Source organism: Ambystoma mexicanum, chromosome 3p (genome assembly GCF_040938575.1).
Source record: "Ambystoma mexicanum isolate Mex_15411 chromosome 3p, UKY_AmexF1_1, whole genome shotgun sequence".
Lineage (NCBI taxonomy): Eukaryota > Metazoa > Chordata > Amphibia > Caudata > Ambystomatidae > Ambystoma > Ambystoma mexicanum.
Genome location: NC_090925.1, coordinates 1,033,158,373 through 1,033,178,823, shown reverse-complemented (window position 1 = coordinate 1,033,178,823; position 20,451 = coordinate 1,033,158,373). Strand labels below are relative to the sequence as shown.

The 20,451-nt window shown below is 44.7% G+C and overlaps 1 protein-coding gene across 1 annotated transcript in view; it reads right to left on the bottom strand.

Annotated features, from left to right (window-relative positions):
• The window catches only part of SRC (SRC proto-oncogene, non-receptor tyrosine kinase), a 520,693-nt gene extending 508,585 nt beyond the window's left edge, over positions 1 to 12,108 (bottom strand). The window contains exon 1 of the mRNA XM_069652377.1: positions 11,762 to 12,108. Coding sequence (XP_069508478.1) covers positions 11,762 to 11,778 — 17 coding nt within the window. The 5' untranslated portion in view covers positions 11,779 to 12,108. The remainder of the gene's footprint in view (positions 1 to 11,761) is intronic.
• Positions 12,109 to 20,451: the final 8,343 nt, after the last annotated feature.

Below are 20,451 nucleotides of genomic sequence, written 5' to 3'. Positions count from 1 at the left end.
ACACCCTCAATGGAGCTGTCTGAAGGACTGCTTTGGAACAGGTCAGGGAGAGGTTCTGGCTCCTCTTCCTCAAAATCTGAAGCCAACAACAGTGCAGCGATTTCAATTCTGGGGATGAAAGCCTTCAGCCTATTTACATGGAACACTTTTGGAGCCTGACCAGCCCTTCCAAGGTACACTAAATAGTTGACCTCACCCAGTGACTCCACCACTGTGTAAGGGTTTGACCATTTGTCCTGTAAAGCTCTAGTCCTTATAGGATTCATGATCAGGACTTGCTGACCAGTTGTGAAATTGATGAGGGAAGCCTTCTGGTCATACCAATGTTTCACCAGAGCTTGCCCTGCCTTCAACTTTTCGCTAGTCAGACCCATCAGGAGTACCATCCTTTTTCTGAGCCCTAGCACATAGTCTACTACGTTGGTAGTAATGGGGAGAGTGGGCATCTCCCAGCCCTCCTTGACTATGGCTAAGGGTCCCCTTATAGGGTGACCAAACAGAAGTTCAAAGGGGCTAAAGCCAACAACCTCTTGTGGTCCTTCTCTGTAGGCAAACGGTAAGCATGGTAACAGAAGATCCCATTTTCTTCTTTGAGGTTCTTCCAGAGCCCCAATCATGCTTTTCAAGGTCCTGTTAAACCTTTCAACCAGACCATTGGTCTGTGGGTGGTATGCGTATGAAGACGTATAGGTGAGACCACATTCCTTCCACATGGCTTGCATATACTTTGACATAAAGTTGCTGCCCCTATCAGACACAACTTCTTCAGGGAAGCCAACCCTAGTAAATATGCCAAACAAAGCTTTTGCAACTAACCTGGCAGTCATAGTTTTCAATGGGATGGCCTCAGGATACCTGGTGGCATGGTCTATCAGGATAAACCTATTGGCCGAGGATGTTTGGTGGTCAAGGGGACCAACAATGTCGATCCCTAACCTCTCAAATGGTAACCCCTTGACTGGGAGTGGTACCAATGGAGCTTGGATTGTTGAGCCACTCTTACCAGATAACTGGCAGAAGGCACAACTCCTGCAGTGACTTTCTACTTGTACCCCCATCTTGGGCCACTAGAAGTGCATAGATAACCTTTGCTTGGTTCTCTTGATTCCAAGGTGACCAGCAAGTGGAACTTCATGCGCCAGCTGTAGGAGGAAGGGTCTTACAGCAAGGGGAACCACCAACCTCCTATGGTCTCCTTCTGTAGACTCTGTAGGCTCACTATACAGGAGCCCACCTTCCCATTAAATCCTGTGCTTCCCAGGAGGTTCACCCTCAAGCTGGGAGCAGGCCTGTCTCCTTAGGCCTTCCAGAGATGGGCACTCACGTTGGCCCTTACTAAATTCTTACCTGTCAGGACCACCTTCTACTAACAAATCCTTTAGTTCAGGATGGTCATTTGGGTCAAATAATTCAGGTATCACCAACTCCTCATCAGATCCTGGTGATTGACCAACTACCTCCACCTCAGTGGTAGGTGAGTTAGGGGGAATGTTTTCTTTCCCTCTTTTGGTTTTCTGACTCCTTTAGCCTTGGGTTTCCCCTTTGGCTGGGGCACTGCAGTGGTCTTGGCCAGTGCTGCCCTTGTTTGAGGTTTTGTGCAGGGTCTTTCAGCTGTGTCTCCCACAAGCCGTAAAGCTCTGAGATCATTTCCCAGCAAGACCTTTCCTGGGACATTCTGTATGCTCACTGGAACCCTGACTGCTGTAACATTTATAGTAAGATTTACAGGTATTACTGGGAACATGCGAGGTGGGCCATCAGCCAACTTAGTGGGTAACAGAGGAGCTCTGGAAACTTTCTCTAGGTCTACCTAGGTAGAATCCCCTACAGTCCAACTGCACCCACTATCCCTAAGAGCTGGAGTATCTACTCCATTGATCAACACACTGTCTTTAAAGTAGTGCTTGGTATTATCTGGAATATTAGCATAAGCCTATGTGACTTTAGGCTCCCAGCAACTCAGGGAAACTAAAACTACCTCAGCTTCTATCCCACTGGGGAAGGAGTCTGAGGAGAAGGATGCCCCTGTAATCTCTTCTTCCTCATAGGAGGAGAAGGTCAGATTAGCAGAGTGGACCCCCAAGGTTTTGACCTTACATCTGGGATCCCCCTTCACATGGTCAGTTGATTAGCAGAGTGGACCCCCAAGGTTTTGACCTTACATCTGGGATCCCCCTTCACATGGTCAGTTGCTCCACAAGCAACACAAGATCCACTGGATCTGTTTACATAGGGAGGCTTACTATAACCAGAGTTCTGTTTTGGATGCTGCCCTCCACTACCCTGTGAGTTCACCTGTGGCTTACCCTTATTTTTCCTTTTGTGGCCCTTTTGGGAGGAAGTTTTATCAGATTCTCCACCCTCCTTATCGTTGGAATTTTTCTCCTCCTCCTGCTTACTGAGATGAGTCTTGTCCTTGTGGGACACTCTATGTGACACCCACAAATCTGCTGATATGGCCAGTTTCTTAGGATATATCTCCTTTGAATATGCCAAATGCTGCTTAAGCTCAGGGGAAGAAGATGCAAAAATATGTTCCAGCATGGCAAGACATATCATACCTTCAAAAGTACAGAACTTATAACCTTCAACCCAGCCAGTCAAGTTGTTTAAGGATTCAGTTACATAAGATACCCAAGTAGCACCTTCTTTCTTTTTGTACTCTCTGAATCTTTTTAAGTATTGGGCAGGTGTCTTTCCAAACTTTAAGATGAGAGTTTGCTTCAACATTGCAAAATCTGCTCTCTCAGCTTTTGACATTTCCAAAATGGCACTGCAGCCAGAATGGGGGCAGTCTGCTAAGTAACCAGGCAATTTTATCAGCATTGTCAACTTGTTGAACTTTACATGCATACTCAAATGTATTCAGCAAGTCCATAATGTCATTCATTTGCTCAGATCCTTAGGAAACCTTGGATGAGAGGAGGACCCAGACCTAGTCCAGGACCCTTGGATCCATTGGCAACCTGAAGCTTGGCCAGTTCCAACTGGTGATCCATGTCTTTCTGTTTTTCTGCCTGCTCTATCTTCAGCTTGGCCATGTTAAATTCAAGCTCCTTTTGCCTAAACAGCAGTTAGCAGTTCCTGTTTCTTTACATTACATTACATTACATTTGTTATGCACACTATTGGCCCTCAGGCATAAAGGCGCAGACAGAGACAAGACAGTGTAAACAGACAACAAGACACATGAAAAGCGCACGAAAAAAAGTAGGAGACCCAAGGGATTTTAACTGGGTCCCCCATAAGGTACCAGAGCAGGAAATTACTTAAGGGCTGGTAAACTAGGAAACATAGAGATGTAATTCTTGAATCCAGTTAGCATTCGAATTATCACGATATCAGGAGAAAAGGAGGGTTTTTAGTTATTTCTTAAAGACTTGGAGGGAATTAAGACTCCTTAGTCTGGCTGGCAGTTTATTCCACAGGAAAGGAGCCTTTACATTAAACGCTCCATTTTCAGCCTTTGCGGTCTTGCATCGAGGCTGCAAAATCTGATTTTGTTTTCCTGATCTGAGAGTTTGTTGTTTACATTTCTCTTTTATATGGTTTCGTAGATAAACTGGCATAAATTGTAGCCTGCATTTAAATGTAATAACCAACACTCTAAAAGAGATCTGGAATTCAATGGGAAGCCAGTGAAGAGATCGCCTGGCCTCAGTTACGTGGCTGTGCCTAGGAAGTCTGAGAACAACTCTGACAGCCCAGTTCTGAGCAACCTGCATCCTACGCAGTTCTAGCTGACTAATGCCTATCAGAAGACTGCAGCAATAGTCCAGCTTTGCTCCGATTATTGCCCTGGCAATTGTCTCTGCACTTTCTTGAGAAATCATGGGCCTCAAATGAGCAAGTAGTTTAACATAGTATACTACCCCCGCCACTACAGTAGAGACATGAGCCTTCATACACCGAGTCGGATCCAGAGTTACCCCTAGAATATTTGTTTTAGGTAGAGGAGAGATGAAATTATCCCCCAGTTTGAAGGAGCTATAGGCTTGATTAAGATTATTAAGTGCCTTAGAACGTCCTACAATCAATAACTCTGTCCTGCTACGATTCAAGGTAAGGAAGTTATCCAGCATCCACCTTTCAATCAGTGCGAAGATTCTATTTACCTCCAACTCATCTGTCTCATGGTGTCCGGTTAATGAGATGACACATTGGGTATCATCTGCATAGTTTGAGAATACGACCCTCTCTTCCTCTAGCATGAAGAAGAAGGGGGCCATAAATAGATGATAGAGCAGAGCGACATACTTGCCCCGTGAGGGACCCCATACAGCACCGATAGCTGAGTGACTTCAGCAGAGGCCGAGCGGACTCTGCTGCTTCTGTGCTCCTGGAATGAAGCAACCCACTGGGCTGCCGAAACAGAGGGGTTAGCTACCTCCTGTAATCTGGGAACAAGGATGGAATGTTCAATTAAATCAAAAGCTGCTGATTGATCTAATGAAATAATCAGGGACAAGCCACTTCTCTCCATTTCTCCCAAGAGCATTTCTGTCCCATATTTATTTCTAAAACCTAACTGGTTGGGGTGGAGAATCGTATATAACTCCAGATGCTCTGCCAACTGACCATAATCCACCCTATCCAGAATTTTAAGTAAGAAGGCAGTGTTGGAAATGGGACGGAAGTTAAGTGGTTATCCATTGGCAAACCAGGTTTCTTAAGGATTGGGGTGACCATTTTGGATTTTATCTCATCTGGAACATTGCTTTCCTTCAGGGAAGTGTTTATAAAGGTGCACACAGCGTCAATAAAACGTCTTTATGATCATGGTAGAGCAGGCATCTCCTCTACACTGTGAGGATTTCATTTGCTCAATGATTTCTTTTTTAGCTCACCGTTATGGGGTGAAAGTCGAACTGGGGCACTGAGGGGTCATGACTGAACCCTTTGTTTGAATCCTTACTTAAAGGAGTAGAAGAATTCATTTTTTTCTAGCATTGTTGTCTGAATATTATATAGCTTGTTATGTAAGCCATCTTGTATTAATTTACACCAATTCTCATCATTTTTAAGTTGGGAGTCTAATGGAGCGGGAGTGATCTCTTGTTCCTTTAGAATCTTGAATATTTCCCTTGTATTTGATTTAGCCGTATTTATGCGGTTATTATTAAATCCTCTTTTAGCTTCAAAGATAGACTTTTTATACTCACATACTAAGTTTCTATACCTTGCGAAACGTACAGTACAGGGTTACATTCCTTTTTCCATGCAAAGAATGCTTTACTGACCTTAGTTCTCTTGGTTCTGAGCTCCTTCGAAAACCAAGCCTTGCTTTTATGTTCCGTGTTCTTTGTCTTTTTTAGCTTAAGCGGCACCACCTAATATACAGGATAAGTTATTTATCAAAATTGCAGCCATGTCCTGAGAAGACATTACTTTTTGAAAGTTAAGAAGTTTATTATTTAGCACTGGGTCAATGTTATCAGCCGTAATACGTTTAAGGTTCCGTAGCCATAATTTTGGTTGCTTACTAAAGGATTTTGAAAGGGCACGTGCAATGTAAAGTGCACAAATGAGTGATCAGACCAAGGACATGGACTTGGGGGAGGTTGAGTTATGGGGGGGAATTGTGCCGAGAGGCCGGGAATGAGGAGGGGTCAGAGAGGTGGTCTTTGTTGATATGGGATCTCCATCCCAGGGGAAGGTCAAGGGCAGCACCTAAAATGTGATGTACCTGTAATAGTAGATGCAGTCACCTTAGATGTAATACCAGCGTCTAGATTAGGACAGAGGGCGAGGGCCAAACAAGGGGGAAAGGAGGGCTGGTGGAGGAGTTTTCTGACCTGGGCGTGAAAGGAGTGCTGTTAATTACTTTGCTACTTGAAAGTGGGAGGTCACTTTATTCCCTTATGGCAGTGGTCTTCAAGCCTTTTTCTGCTGAGTTCCCCTTGAGTAAAATATAGTTTCTGGCCCCCCGCCACAAATGCTTATGTTTTCTATTGAAAACAGTCACCATAATCCTTCAAGCCCCCCGCCACTGGGCATCCTTCGGGCCCCCCAGTTTGACGGCCATTGCCTTAAGGCACCCTAGCTGTTACAGAGGCCTCCTTTTCGTGGGTGGGGCGACTCCTTCCCATTTCCACACAATGACTGTTCTACTGATCAGGCTGATTGCTTTCAAACCGTCGCCAAAGAGGGGATAAAAGCTCCTACTGGCTTCCCCTCTCTGGCTTTAATGCTGTTGCTGCCTCAATGCCTCCACAATGTTCCACACAAATAGGTACATGCATTCCTCAGATAGATGCACCTGACTGGTGCACCCGACCCTCTAAGTAATAAGTTAAGTACATGTATCAGGCTGTGGCGCATGTGTGAGAAACCATGCCTCTGCAAAAGGTACCCATTGCTTGGTTTACGCAGGATTTTTCCACTGCTATGAGCACTGCACTAGTTCAGCTATAGTGCATAATTTATGGCACAGTAGCAATGCTTATGAGGGCGTGGAGAGAGACTTCTGACCCTTCTGGAGGATAGTGGCTGGCTCATATTAGCAAAGGCCTTCCAGCTAAGGTGTAATATTTGTGTTGCTCCAGTAAAGATCACTTTGGTCATGGGTTCTGTCCCTGCATACCCTCCTATTTCTGGTCCCTATTGTTTCCTGTACATGTTGCTGTCGGCAGGCCGGGACTCTCTATGGTTGATATTTATATTTAAGAAACTAAAACAGGTGCTTGTCTTTTAAAGGACATACACAAAGTGACTGCAGCATTTTAGGTACAAGAGCTCTGCAGTTAAGAACATATTGCCTCTCCAGAACACCCACCTCTAATTTTATTAGCGAGCAGATGCAACTAATTAAAGCCACAATGGGTGAAAGTCTTAGAGGAACTCACCAAGCACCAAGAGACGCTTCACTCATAAATCAAGACACATCAGGTGGGAGCATCCATATCAAGCCCACTATAAATTAATGGTTTTGAATACAGACCTGGTTCACAAATACAAAATTTACTTTTTTATTTGTTATTTCTTCTTTTAGGCAAAAACTCAAATCGTGGCACTCTTTAATGTGCTTTTCTTTGATTCAGACAATTCTTTGTATTTGAAAGGATGGGGACTTTGAGCCTTTGGCAATTCCTGCTGAAGTTAATTGTAAAAATGGCTGATAGAGGGTCTTGATGAAAATGAAAGAGAAATATGTGAAGAAAAGGATTTCAAGGCAGTCACTTTTTATAGTCAGGTAAGCAATGTATTTTTTTGTTAATCTATTTGATGTTTGAGGGTATATCTGACGTCCCTACGCAGAGGTCTTCCCTTTTTTCACGCATACAGATGAATGCTGCACAATGCCCGCCACTCTTTTACAGCATCTCTTTCCTCTAGAGTAACTCTCTAAAGTATAGATGGTCTACTGATTTCTCTTATGTTATTGGCAAGGCGATATGGGTTGAACACCCTTGGGTACCGTAGTCCAGGTCAGAGTATGTGTGCAGCTAGCCTGAGTTGTGGGTAGCTGCATGGGAAGGGAAAGTGCCAAGGAGAGAAGAATATGCAAACATTCAAGGGCACGGATGGGGACGGATAGGAGCGCGCTTAAGGGAAGTCACTAGTGTACAGGTCAAGCAAAATGTTTGTTTTATTGGTTGTCAAATTATGAAGTTTCAACTTGCCTTTTTCATACCCGCAGCCAAGAAACAGAAAATATTTGACGAAATAATGAAAACATATTGTGGTGCAGAGGGACTAATGGAGGCTTTAAAAAGAAATGTAGAGGAGAAAAAGCAGCTACTGGTGTAATCTGGAGTGAACTGCAAGAAGAAGATGCAGTGAAAAAAAACAAGAGAATTATATTGTAAAAGCTGATGGGTGGAAACTGACTATTCCAAAACTTATTAATGGCTGTTCACAAAAGCTGGAAAACCAACTCTTTTGGCAGGGATGTCCAGTGCTCTTAATTTCTCTACATTCCTTCCTCAGAACCCGCCTCTTACTCACCTGGACAATTGAAAGACACTGCATTAAACTGACAGATAGATGTCTGTGTAATGTTGCAGTTCCTAAAGATGTAGCTGTGCAACAACTACAAAATATTGGACGATAAAGTAACAGTTAATTGTATGCTACAAATGTTTTGTTGGACAGATCTAATTTGACAAGCTCAACTCTTATCACCACGTCTTCTCAACAGTGTGTCCTTGTTACAGTATGACGGTCATGTCTGTTTGGACAGTGAAGTGACACCTACACGTTCCCGCAGACCTGCGCAATCATTCAGATTACAGTCTTTAAAAAACAATGGAATTGGAACATCCCCACAACCGAGTTTGGTTGCTACGTCAGCCCCTGCTACTAATGGTAGCTTACAGGCTGCTCTGTGAAACTGAAGATGCAAGTGCTCTTGTGTGTAGAACTATATAGTTGAACTGGTAAATGGTACATGTTTTTGTGCTATTGAGTTCTGTTGGGGGGGGCAGCTAGTGTTTCTTGGGTGTGGTGAATGGTCGAACTAATTGCCAGCTGCTCATAGTGATATTGGGTGAAGTGATCGGCAGCCTGTCGTGCAGGTAGACCGTTAACGGATTCGGTTTAGGTCACTGAAAGTGTGTATTTTAGTGCAGTGATTTGTTGTAATTGTGGGAGTTTATTGGGTATGATGCCACGCTAGCAAGAGATGAGAACTGAAATGAGGGAGTTTACAGGTTGTTTTGTGGCATTGTGGGCTGGATTCGTCGTTTTGTATGCTAAATCAGTAAACCTTAGTTAATGACATTTGAGTGCTCGAGCAAAGATGGAAAGTAACGTCTGCAAATTCCCTTGAGGTTTTCCAGTACACTATCCATAAGTCTAACTAGACTCACCTTATAGTAATACCATCCGTATTGCACACAAGGAATCAAAACAATGTCCCTAAATCATTTGGCAGCAACATGAAAGAACTCCTCCTGAAGTTGTCTGCAATAATCGTTCACAATTTCAAACCCATTCTAAACTTGTTACAGGGCCATCCTAGAGTAAGCCCCCATCCATACTGAAGTTGTCATGCGGTCATCCTGGAGTAAGACAAGATAATCACTGGAAGTAATCAGAACTCATCCTGGAGTAGTTTCTGTGATAACTCCAGAGTCATCTCATTTAAATATTTCAGCCTATACACCTACTTCAGGATGGTTTCAGATGATCTCCCTGAACTAGCCATGGATGACTCTAGGATGGAGTCACTGGATGACTCCCGAATGATTCCAGGAAGATCTTCCTTTTTGACTTGGGCATGTGCACACTCCACATATGGTTGCATATGTGGTGCTCCAACACCCCTCCCTGAGCGCAATCAGTCACACAACTTGCTTGGTGCAGGCCAGGCTGCAGCCCTTGTCTCTATGCAAACATCACGTAACCAAGAGGTACACAAGCGTGCACCTTGTAAGCAGTGGTCGAAGTGTATGAAAAGAAGTAGTGGAACTATGTTCCCTGGTGGCCTTCCCCCGCTCCCCACAAACCCCATCACCATGCCCCCTCCCACACACATACACACATTCCCCAAACCAAAAGCGCCTGCTGTTTAAGGGAATGTTCAGTGCAGTGCACTGAAGTGCAAGTTTCAACTGCTTCTTACACTTTAATTTTAAAACGAAACCATTCCGGAACAGTTTCTTTTTAAAATAAAAGCATAGGAACAGTAAAACTTAATGCAAAAAAGTAGAGGAGCACCGCTCCTGCCCAATTCGACCACTGCTTGCTTAACAAATGGGTGCTGCCATAACCCAAGTCAGTGGCACTTATCGTCTTCTGGGAGGATGATAGTTCAAAATGGGTCTGTCATGTACTAATAACCTTGATTTTAATTTAGCTTGATTCGAGTTTAATGGGTAAATGTTTCTATTATCTTCCAAACCTTTAAAGGATGAAAAGCTGAGCTGGGCCAGCCTATGTTGGAACCGGTCAACACCAAGCAACCATTTCTATAACATTCCATACAGACTGATAAAACTCATGATACTTGAATAAAAGGTATTGCCATTAGGCTACTTCATGGAGGAGGAGAGGCCATGTTCACCCAAATAGGCCGTGAAGAGCTCGCCCTCTTACGGTTTGTGCTTTGCAATCTGGGACACATAACGTTGCTCCAGAGTCGCACCGGGGCATAAAAATGTCTCAAGCACAAATTAAAAAGTGATCCAGTTTCGCAAATTACACTGCCATCTATGAGTAGTACCTAAAAGAATGTTTTTTGGTCAAATGTTTTGCAAATTCATAACTTAAAGCAATATTTGTTCGGTAACAGTGGTCAAAACGACTAGCTGCATAGTAAAGTAACTCTTCCAATTGTCCCACTTTCACACATAAAGAACTGGTAGACGCTAGCATGGTGTGCCTACACTTCGGTCATTGCCTATTGCCCTAAAGGCCCATCTGAGCCCCTTCCCCCCCCCCCCCTTATCGTGTTTTAAAGGAAGGACTAAAACTCAGATTGCAATCCACAGTGGTTTTCTTTCCAAATGCATACCGTGTGCAAATATTATCTGCAAACCAAGGGTTGTACATGATTCTCTGCAGCAGGCGCCTTGACCCACTGCAGATATTTCGTGAAAATGTATTTCGGGAGACACCCCCACATCCCGGTTAGAGCGCACATACTTTTGCCAACCTGCTTATTAACTCACAAAATAGCTAGAATGCTCTCACTTCTCCCAGCTGCCCAGGCTTGACCCCATTCCTGGGAACAGTGCCTGGGAGAAGGAAACCCTTTAATACCCTGCCAGCCAATCACAGCCACACAAACAATACTACAGCAATAGAACAAGGGCTGGCTGTGTGCGGAAACAGACAGTGCTGGTCCCACTGATACATATTTAAAGGGGTGCTTGAAAGGAATGCACGCATGAATATTGCATTCTCTGGCCTACATACCGGTGCGCTTGCTTTCATGTGCCTCCCCCACCCCCCAAACAGTTATACAGGAGGCTCCCCGTCAACTTGCACTCAACCGCACAGACCGTATGCACTAAAGAAAGCCCAGAGCCGCAGCAATGCCAGAGCATCAAAACAAACTTTCCCAGGTCACACTCCCATGGAAGGTAATCACAATGTTCGGCGCAGTCCGTACTCAGAACACATAGCACACCTGAACAAAACATTGAAATATAGGGAGCTACAATGACAACGCTGCTAAGAGCCATTGATTGCGCTGGATACAACACCGGGACCTAAAAATTGCAAAGAGGTTATTGTGCACAACATTGAAAAGTGGCCCATTACTTTGATGTGGTACGACCTCACCAATACCTGACACAAAGCTGTGGGAGGAACATTTGGTTTAAACATGGGAGATGTGGATGGGGGCAACATTTGCGAGTGCAGGGACTACAGTGATAAAATCACAGACATGGGACAATGCACGAGACCCACAATTAAAAGGCAGGCCCAGACTTGTGTATTGGTTGTCATGGGGTGCTGTGGGGTTAACAGCTACCTGAGTAGAGTCAGCATGTAGATGGCCGTGGTGTGACATGTGTGTGATTCTTTAGACACCATCTACCAGACAGAATGTGCACTGAGCGTAAATTTGCAAGTTGCGGGGTGCACATGTCCCTGAAACGCAAGATGGTATAACTCAATGGATGGGGGAATACCCAGTGTTTGGGGGGCAAGGGTGTGTGTGTGTGTGTGGATGTTTCCCCCTCTGTTTAGGTAGGGGAGGGGAGGCACGTACCATACTCAGTCACTCAGACAGATGTGACCCATGACTACCCTTGGCCGGAGTTATTCAGACTCGCGCTTTAGCAGAGGGATGGAAGGGGGACAGTCTTACCTTTCTCTCGGGCACATATGGCTTTCAGGGACAATGGTCCTGCGAGTGCAGACAATCCTTCACAGAGATGGGCACAGGATCTCTGCGATAAAGCAGGGAACCAGGACTGCAGGACTACAGAGACGCGGAGATCCTGAGATGGAGCATTCCCAAAGAGAATTCCACTTGGGCCACTTTGGGTCCCGCCCCGGGACTGAGCCGCCCTGCACGGACTGACTGGAGCAGCTCCAAGAGAGAACCAGAGTGCAAAGTCTCTTCCAGGTCTCCGCGGGCAGATCACTTCTCTCCCGCTGCTACAAGACACCTTCTCCCGCTGCCTCCCTCAGACTGCAGCCGCCTACTCCCTTCAGCTGCACCACATCCCACAGGACTGATTCATCATCTCCACGCCGCGCACGAAGAGGTCTGGCGAGTGCGAGCAGCCCAGCCCCTCCCGCAGACCCCAGGGCATCACCTCCAGCGACAGCAGAGCAGCAGCGCACAGGGTCTCTGGGAGGAAGACCAGAAACAGACCAGAGGATGGGGAGGGGAGGCTAGGCAGGCACCCAGTCCTCCTCCTCCTCCTGCTGCTTTAGCTCTCACACCTCCCCTGCTGCTTCCAAATACACCCCAGCTTCTGCCCTCGCCAGCACTTCCTCCCTCTACTGCTCCATGCCTTATGATTTCTTCCTTCACCTCTTCGGCAAAGTCTTCCTTCCCCCGCTCCTTATTCTCCCAATTAATTTGCGTCTTTTTTCCTCATCTCCCTCCTTCTGTCTTTACTAGTCCCGAATCCTTTCCTCGCGCTCCAAAATCACAGTTGTCGCAATTTTTCTGGGACCTGGAAAAGAAATCTGCCGTTGGCTCACTCCTCACTCCCCATTTATAACCAGTAGACGCATACGCAGACAGAAGTAAAAAAACACAAACCTGGGTCTAACACATATCTCCCCCCCGCTAACCCCCAGGTAGTGCACGAGAACTTTGGGTTCTGTTGGCAATAAAAAGCTGTGGAGTTTTATTGCACAAATTATGGTCATAACAAACATAATCATAATTACAGTAACCATAATATGCTGTACTTTTGGGCACCGGGTCCTGAGGTTGCCCCCTGTGGCCAGTGCCGCCACACCTGGGCGGGTTGCTGGCCCTCCAGGTTCCCCCAAAAGGCGCTAGTGACAGCCCGTGTTTGCAAAGTTATCTACGATTTCCCTGTAGAAATGCTCAATTCCTGTTCCCGATAAATGCGTCCCGTCTATGTGAAAAAGGTCCGGCTTGGCCAGGGTTATGGTGTTATGTCTTATGAACACGAGTCCCCTGGTTGCGCAGAATTTCTCTATCGCTCTATTCAGTTTCTTTCTAGCAGCTCCTACTGACTTGTATGAATTCGCTCCCAGACAGGTTTTCCTGGGTAGCATGGATAAATAAAACATTTCTGTGTCCCACCAGTTGTGGACGATGCCTGCTAGGGAGGCACATATGTCCTCCAACAGTTTTCTCCTCCCCATGGATATTAGGTTGTTTCCTCCCAGATGTATGACTAGAAAATCAGGCGGGTCCCTGTAAGCCACCAACTCTGCCAATTTGTCATGGATGTCAGGCCAGCAGAGGCCCCTGTAACCCCACAATGAGGTTATGGTGTTCTTAAAAGTTGTCCCTTCTTTTGTTTCCTCAGCCCATCGCCCTGTTCTGAACAGAAAAGAGTGCCCTACAATCCAGGCTGATTTTAGGGGTGCTTCCTGATCTGTTTTTGGGGGAGAAAAAAGTTTATATTAGTTCCGCCTTATGTATTTCTTGAAGCAATCTGATTTCCAACCCCCCTATGCTTTTTATCTGCTGAGAACCCAGGCCCCCCTGCCATGCAGTTGTCGCTGCATCAATTCTAAAAGAGTGGGTCCCAAACTCTTTTGGGTCCTGTCCTGCTTTGCCAATGGCTTTCAACAGTATCGCCTTGAACTGGTAATGACTCAGGGCGGAGGCGTCCCTGTGTGTCAAATATCTCCCCGCTACTAGGGGGCGCTGGGAGCAGTATAGATTGGTAATGCATACTGGGCATAGTTGTTTTCATTGTCAATACAATAGATATTTATTTCCCTTTTGGCTCCTGTTTTGGACTTCTGAACATCAATAGTGATGCTGTCTGTCCTCACCCTTTCGTCCATCATCCCTAAGCCATTGTTGGCTTTGGTGCTTGGCGCTATGTGTTCGCTCACTCTGAAGGCTCCAAAATATGCTAGCGAAAAAGCTGTTCTGAACAGCAAAGTTTTGTATGGGTGTGAGCATATACCCTCTAATAAGTCTGTTATTTTAGTCCGTTTTTGGAAGTCTAGTGGGCGTCTTTTGTCTATTTGTGGCCCTTCCACTTTCCCCCAGCCTTTTAATGCATGTGAGATTAGTGAACTCTGTGTGGGGCCTGAGTCTTCCTGCACTTTTGAAAAATAGGATACTGCTGTGAGGTGTCTTTTTGCCCATTCTTTCTTAAATCTCTGACCGAATGCGCACCTCAAAAATGCATTGATATCTTTTGTTGTTAACAACTCTACATGCCTAAGCCCAGACACATTTAGTACTGTTTGCAGACACTTGCTATATTGAGATGTTGTGTTGTCCACCAAGGCTCTCTTTGCCAGCTCTAAAAGGAACCCTGGGTCAGGGTCTGTATTTTTCGTGGGCAGAATTTTACTGCATTCACCCATGTTTGGGGTGTTTGTAGGATCAGGTTGAGCATCCTAGCTGTTGGCGTTGATGCTGATTTTGTTATTTTTCTAGAATCTCCCAGCAGTCCTTTGGGATCTTTGACATCGCTTTCCGGCCTTTGGGTGCCATTTGGCGAAATTATGTCCACTGATAACGAGACAAAGCATCTGCAATGTTATTGTCTGTTCCTGCAATGTGTTTTGCTCTGATCACGATATTCTCAAACAAAGTGATTTTTGTGATGGCTCTGAGAACCTTTAGTACCAGATGGCATTTGGTTGTACTTTTGTTAATAATTCCCACCACCGCCATATTGTCAGACCATGTACTAAGCTCAGTGTTTGCTAGGCGCCTGCCCCAGATGTGTAAGGCTAGCCAGATAGGTATAATTTCTAAGAGTGTGATGTTTCTGGTCTAGCCTGCTTGGTGCCATGCTTCTGGCCATTCTCCAGTCTGATTCTAGGATGGCCCCAAACCCTTTGCTCCATCAGTGAAGAGCACCCTTCTATGTTCAATGGTGTGCACCAAAGTGCTGTCCGGTTGAAGTATGTTAGAAAGTCTTCCCAGTATTTTAGGTCTTTCTTCACCTCTTCCCCCAGTCTAATGGGCAGATGAGGGTTGCTGCATGCCTTTGTCCTTAGTTCCAAATTTCTTGCGAACACCTTTCCTTGTGGTATTACCCAGGCTGGAAAATTCAAACCTCCAGCCAGTGATTGTATCTCCCTGACAGAGCTTTTTTTTCTTTTTCTCATTTTCTTGATTTTATCTAACAGCTCACCTACTTTAGTGCTTGGGATCTTGCGAATCCCTCCTTCAGTATCTATTTCAATCCCTAAGAAAATAATGTTTGTTGCTGGTTTGGTTGTCTTATCAGCTGCCAGGGGTATGCCCCACTGTGCTGCCATTTTTATTATTTCTGACAATGCCCTTTGGCAATCACCTGTACCTGCTAGTCCTACCAGCATAAAATCATCTAAGTAACTGTGCCCCTGGTAACTGTTTTTGAAAAGCCCATTGAAAAAATGAACTGAACTGTTCAAACAGTTCACATGATACTGCGCAACCCATGGACAGTCATCTATCCACATAAAACTGATTGTCAAAAGAGAAACCTAGCCATCGTTGTGAGGTTGGGTGGACTGGTAGCAGTCTGAATGCTGACTCTATGTCTGGTTTTATCACTAGTACCCTCCGGCCACAGTTCCGAACTAGTCTCAGCAATTCTTGGAAATGTGTGTAGGTTACTGCTGGTTCCGTTTCTGGGATTCCGTCATTGAGTGACTGACCACTTGGTTATGATAAATGGTGTATCATCCTCATTTTACCTGGTTCCTTTTTGGGAACTAAACCTAAAGGGGATACTATATATTCTTTGAATGGCATATGATGCCATGGCCCCCCTATTCTGCCTAGTTCTAGCTCTTTATTAATTTTTGCCCTCAGTATTTTTGGGTTGTCTCTTGCTGAAATCAAGTTTTTTGGGATTTTTGGTGATCCCGCTCCCTGAAATGGGATGAGGAAACCTTCTCTAAAGCCTTTTTCTATTGCTGCGCTGGTGTTTCTGTCTGGATAAGCAGCCAGCACTGTTCTGAAAACCTCAAAGTTGATGGGGGTCCTTCCTGGGGCCAAACCAATTTCAAGCCCTGTATTATTGATCCTCTTTCTTTGTATTTTTAACTGGCAGCCTGGTACATTTGCTATTGGGGTGGTACCCCCCCCGCAGTTTGCACAATTGTGTCTGTACCTGCACTCCTTGCCCCATGCACATTGGCCCTTTCCTTAATTCCAACTGGTGGGAGTTTTGCTAGTGTTTTGTGTTTTTAAAATGGCTGCAGGTATTGGACTTAGCCCCCCATGGCAGTTTGTTCCAAAAGGGCTGCTCCCCTTTCCTGGGTTTTTCATTCTCTGGTAATCTGTTGCCCCCTTGGCTGTTACCACTTGTTTTTTTTGGGGGCCTTGGCTTTTTCTCCCTCTGATGGGGGCTCACCATTCATCAGATACAGATCATTTTGCACTTCATGACATTCTATCGTAGCTATTTCGGACATGTTCCTTCCGAACCTTTCATCATATGCTAACCATGCATCCCCCTCCTAAGTAATTTTGACTTCACAAATTTTGTCTATGAATGCTAGTATTTTTATCTCGTCCCCTGTTTCTTTTCTCCAAAAATACAGTTGCTAGAATGATGAAACCCTTCAACCAATTGTCCCAATTACGTTCTACTTATGCATTTCTTTCAATCGCTTTTTCTTCAATTTTCTTGGGGTCTCTGAAAGCATCCATGCCTTTACGCTGTGCCTCATTAAGTGAAAACACATCCAGTTAGTCCTTTTTCCATATTGCATCCCTTACAGGTTGATCAATGTTCCAAGCCAGTGATTTCTCATATCTATTTAATATCTCAGTTTCTAATGCTTTTAATTTTTCCTTTAGCTGCACACTGATGATCAGTACTCCACAGTTTGTGGTGTGGTTGGTGTTGGGTCTGACTGCCCTAACTGGTTTAAAGTTGTTGCCCCTGTTGTTTTTGACATGGGGCAGACCATGTTTGAGGGGCCCTTCTGTGCCCCCTCCCTTTTCCACAATTATTGATGCCTCTAAATGTACTCAGTTTTCAATTATCACTAATGGCTCTATTCGGACCCTATTTTCCACCCCACAATTGGCTCTTTGAGTGCCTATTGTTTGTCCCTCATTTCCATCATCATTTGTTCAATTTATTTCATATTTTCGTTTTGTTGTGCTAAATATTTGGCTTCAAAGTTATCTAATTTAAGACTTTTTTGCTGTCGTTTTTACTTTCCTGCCGCCCTTTTCTTGCGTCTGCTTGTTTACCTCTGACTCTCCCTTGGATTACTTTGGGGATGGAGGTGCCTCTTCTTCCTCTATTGTGTCTGCTTCTCCCTCTGGTTTTTCATAGAGGTGTTCTCTGACCCATGGCCATTCATAGAGCTCTGCTGTCTCCTCTCCCAGACATAATAGCTGTGATTTTTCCTATTGTGGTAACTTCTTGAATGGCATGATTAAACCTTGCTGTGCCCTGTGCTCAGGGTACTGATTTTGCAGTTGAAAATAGCTTCACGCTTGTGTTTTCGCCTTGGCTTCATAGATTGTATTTAAATGAAGTTGCTTGGTTGATAAGTGTTTGGCTTTTGCTTCACGGTGTTCTTCGAAACGTTGTTTTGCCCTGCTTCGTAAATGCAATACTTTGCCTTTCAATCTGTTGCCCAGGCAACCCCAACCGGGGTCTGCTTTCTCGTCATGATTGTAACTTTGTTTCTATGACACCAGCAAGCTCCGTCTTTATTGGAGCCTCCGTTCTGCTGCCGTCGGCTGAGCTGATCACCAGTGCTCTGATCGAGCTCTCCTGTCAGGTTAGTGCGCAATGCTGTTTACTGCACTGCAGTCCCGTCTCTGGGTTATGCCGTGTGTATGGCTAGGCTCCAGGCGTTTGTTGTTCTAATGGTACTGCACAGCTCGGAAGGCGTGGGTCCTTCCGCTGCAAGCTGTGTCCTCCCGCTACGAACTGGAAGTGTGGTCTTAGTATTCTGTGCCCACGGAACGAGGAGCTTGATGCTTGGGTCCTCCCGGTTCTTGGCTGCAAGTACGGCTTACTGTCTCCGACTGCGATTTGGGCTCAGGAACGTCCTTGAGTCGCGTGGGGAGCAAGTGATACAGTGCGGCGAAACTGGAGTAAGGCAACCGTTAAGGAGAAAGTGCGTCTTTCCATCTCTGCCTGTGGTAGGGCTCAGGAAAGTCCTTGGGTCCAGCGGCGAGCTGGTTAAACAGCACGGCTGAAACAGAGTAAGGCAAAACTCACGTTACCAAGCCGTAGCTGATCATGAACAGACCAATGTTCAAAAAGAAGAGAGAGACTCTGCGTGCGCAGTGTACTCTTTTGCTTGGGGCCACGTGCAGGGTCCCAAACTGATTTCTGCCTTTTTGCTGAAAACTCAGCTCCTTATATTGGACCCAGGGCTGGCCCTGGGTCTTTGTTGTGCCTGTGTGCCCCCATGCTGGCTGGCGCCAACATCATCCACACCCTGAAGTGCCTAGCTCAGTTGGTCCCTGCCTATTCCCTACCTGTCCTCCTCAGGTGCTTAGCTCCTCTTTGGGAGGAAGGGCAAGGTGTAAGCAACATCTTCCCACTTGTGCTGGCGACAGTGAGGCTGCCCTCAGGGATGACATGAAAGAGCGGCGTGGGGAGAGGGAGGGAGCAGCCCCGTTTGGCGTTCCAGTGCTCGGCTGTCACCGTCCTCTCCCCGATCTGCCAGGCATGGGGCACAGGTGACCTGCCCCCGCCTGGTACCCTTGCGGCGCTTGCTAGAACCATATCGGTTACTTAGTACCATCACCTTTCTCTTGCGCATCGATTCACTGACCATTCCAGCTTCCAAACCACCCCTGGAATCCTTTAATCATCTCTCTTCAAAATAAATGAATTTTTTTTAAACAAAACTATTCACATGTGTTATAGTCATCTTTTAAATTTACACACAATATTTGAAACATTCCCTGATGTACAAACATAAAATCATAAAGTAAACTCATGTTGAAATCAAATAAATTCCAGCATATTCCAAAGGTGGTGACTAAAACAATAATGGCATATCATTCCATAATTGCATGATTGAAATGGGCAGTGGCTGATGATATAGTAAACAAGAACATATCATGCAAAATTCCCAAATCTATGACAAAATTATCCCCCCAAAAAATCAGGTAAAAACACTGAAGTTTAGTACAAGTTACCAAATGATGAGTACTATCCAAACATTCGCTATCTTTACATAGCCACCGATTTTTCCCGTGGTATATAAATTCAATCTTGTACCAATCAACATGGAGCAAGGCAGCAAGTTAAAGCGAAATTGCATGAAAAATCTATTTGAATAAGGGTTAAGTATCAGATTTTTTTGAGGTCTTTGTGAGGAATTTAAAAAGTTGATCTCTATAAGACTTTTCTTTAGACATGTATTCTATGTTTTTTCTCCAATCCAAAAGTTTAGCTTGTTTTTTTAACTAGTCGCATTAGTATATGCATTGGCAATCTCTGATCAGGTTTCCAATTAGTTTTTCTACGGGAAGAAAGACAAACATTTATATAATCTTTGATTCTAGGGTCAGTTTCATTGCGAAAGGTGTGCCCTAATATGCTTAACAAAGTAGGGCTATCTGTAATAAAGAATTTTATAAATAAAATATTACCCCTGAGTTTAGTTACTGAAGCCAGTGATATAAGACCCAGTTTAACTCGTATGCGCTCCTTAGGAAAGCAACTAGGAAGGCCTAAAATAGAGCGCCATAGTTTGTCTTCTATCTTTTTCAGGAATAGTAAATTCAATCTGTGATAGGTTTCAAGACCTTAGATCACAGAAGGTGCATTGCTTTGATTGTAAACAGACACAGTGCACTCTATAGAGAAACCGCACACATCTCGAATGGATCGCCTCGTCACATGGTAATTCATAATTATTTTTTTTATTTTCTCCTCAGTTATGGTAGTGTGTCTTTTTCTAAGGCAGACGCCTAGAACCTATAATATTCAACCAGTTGGATGGGTTGTTATTCAACCAATAGGTACGCAATGGTTTAGTACAACTTCTATTAAATACCATGATTTTACCTTTTGCAAAGATGTTCTTGAGACGATTTGTGATAGAATAAATCATTAACGCAGAGGTTTTATCTTTTAAGACCAACTGGCGTTTGGTCCATTATTAATATATCATCTGCAGAACCAGGCCATAAAACATGTTAAGAGCCTAATTTAGGGGGCTTGTCATTAGCAGATTCTATGGCCCATCAGCTATGTACAAGACGGAGAGCATGGGCGCAAGTATGCATCACTGCTTCAGGCCTAATAGCTTGTTTTGCAATCTGGAAAGTAGGCCTTTCTTATTAAGTCAAATTCTGGCAGATGAATTTGAGTACAGCTGTTTCACCATATTGAATAGTCCTTTCATAATGATTGTACGTTTTTGCCACTTAAGCTCTTCTGTGGGGTTTAA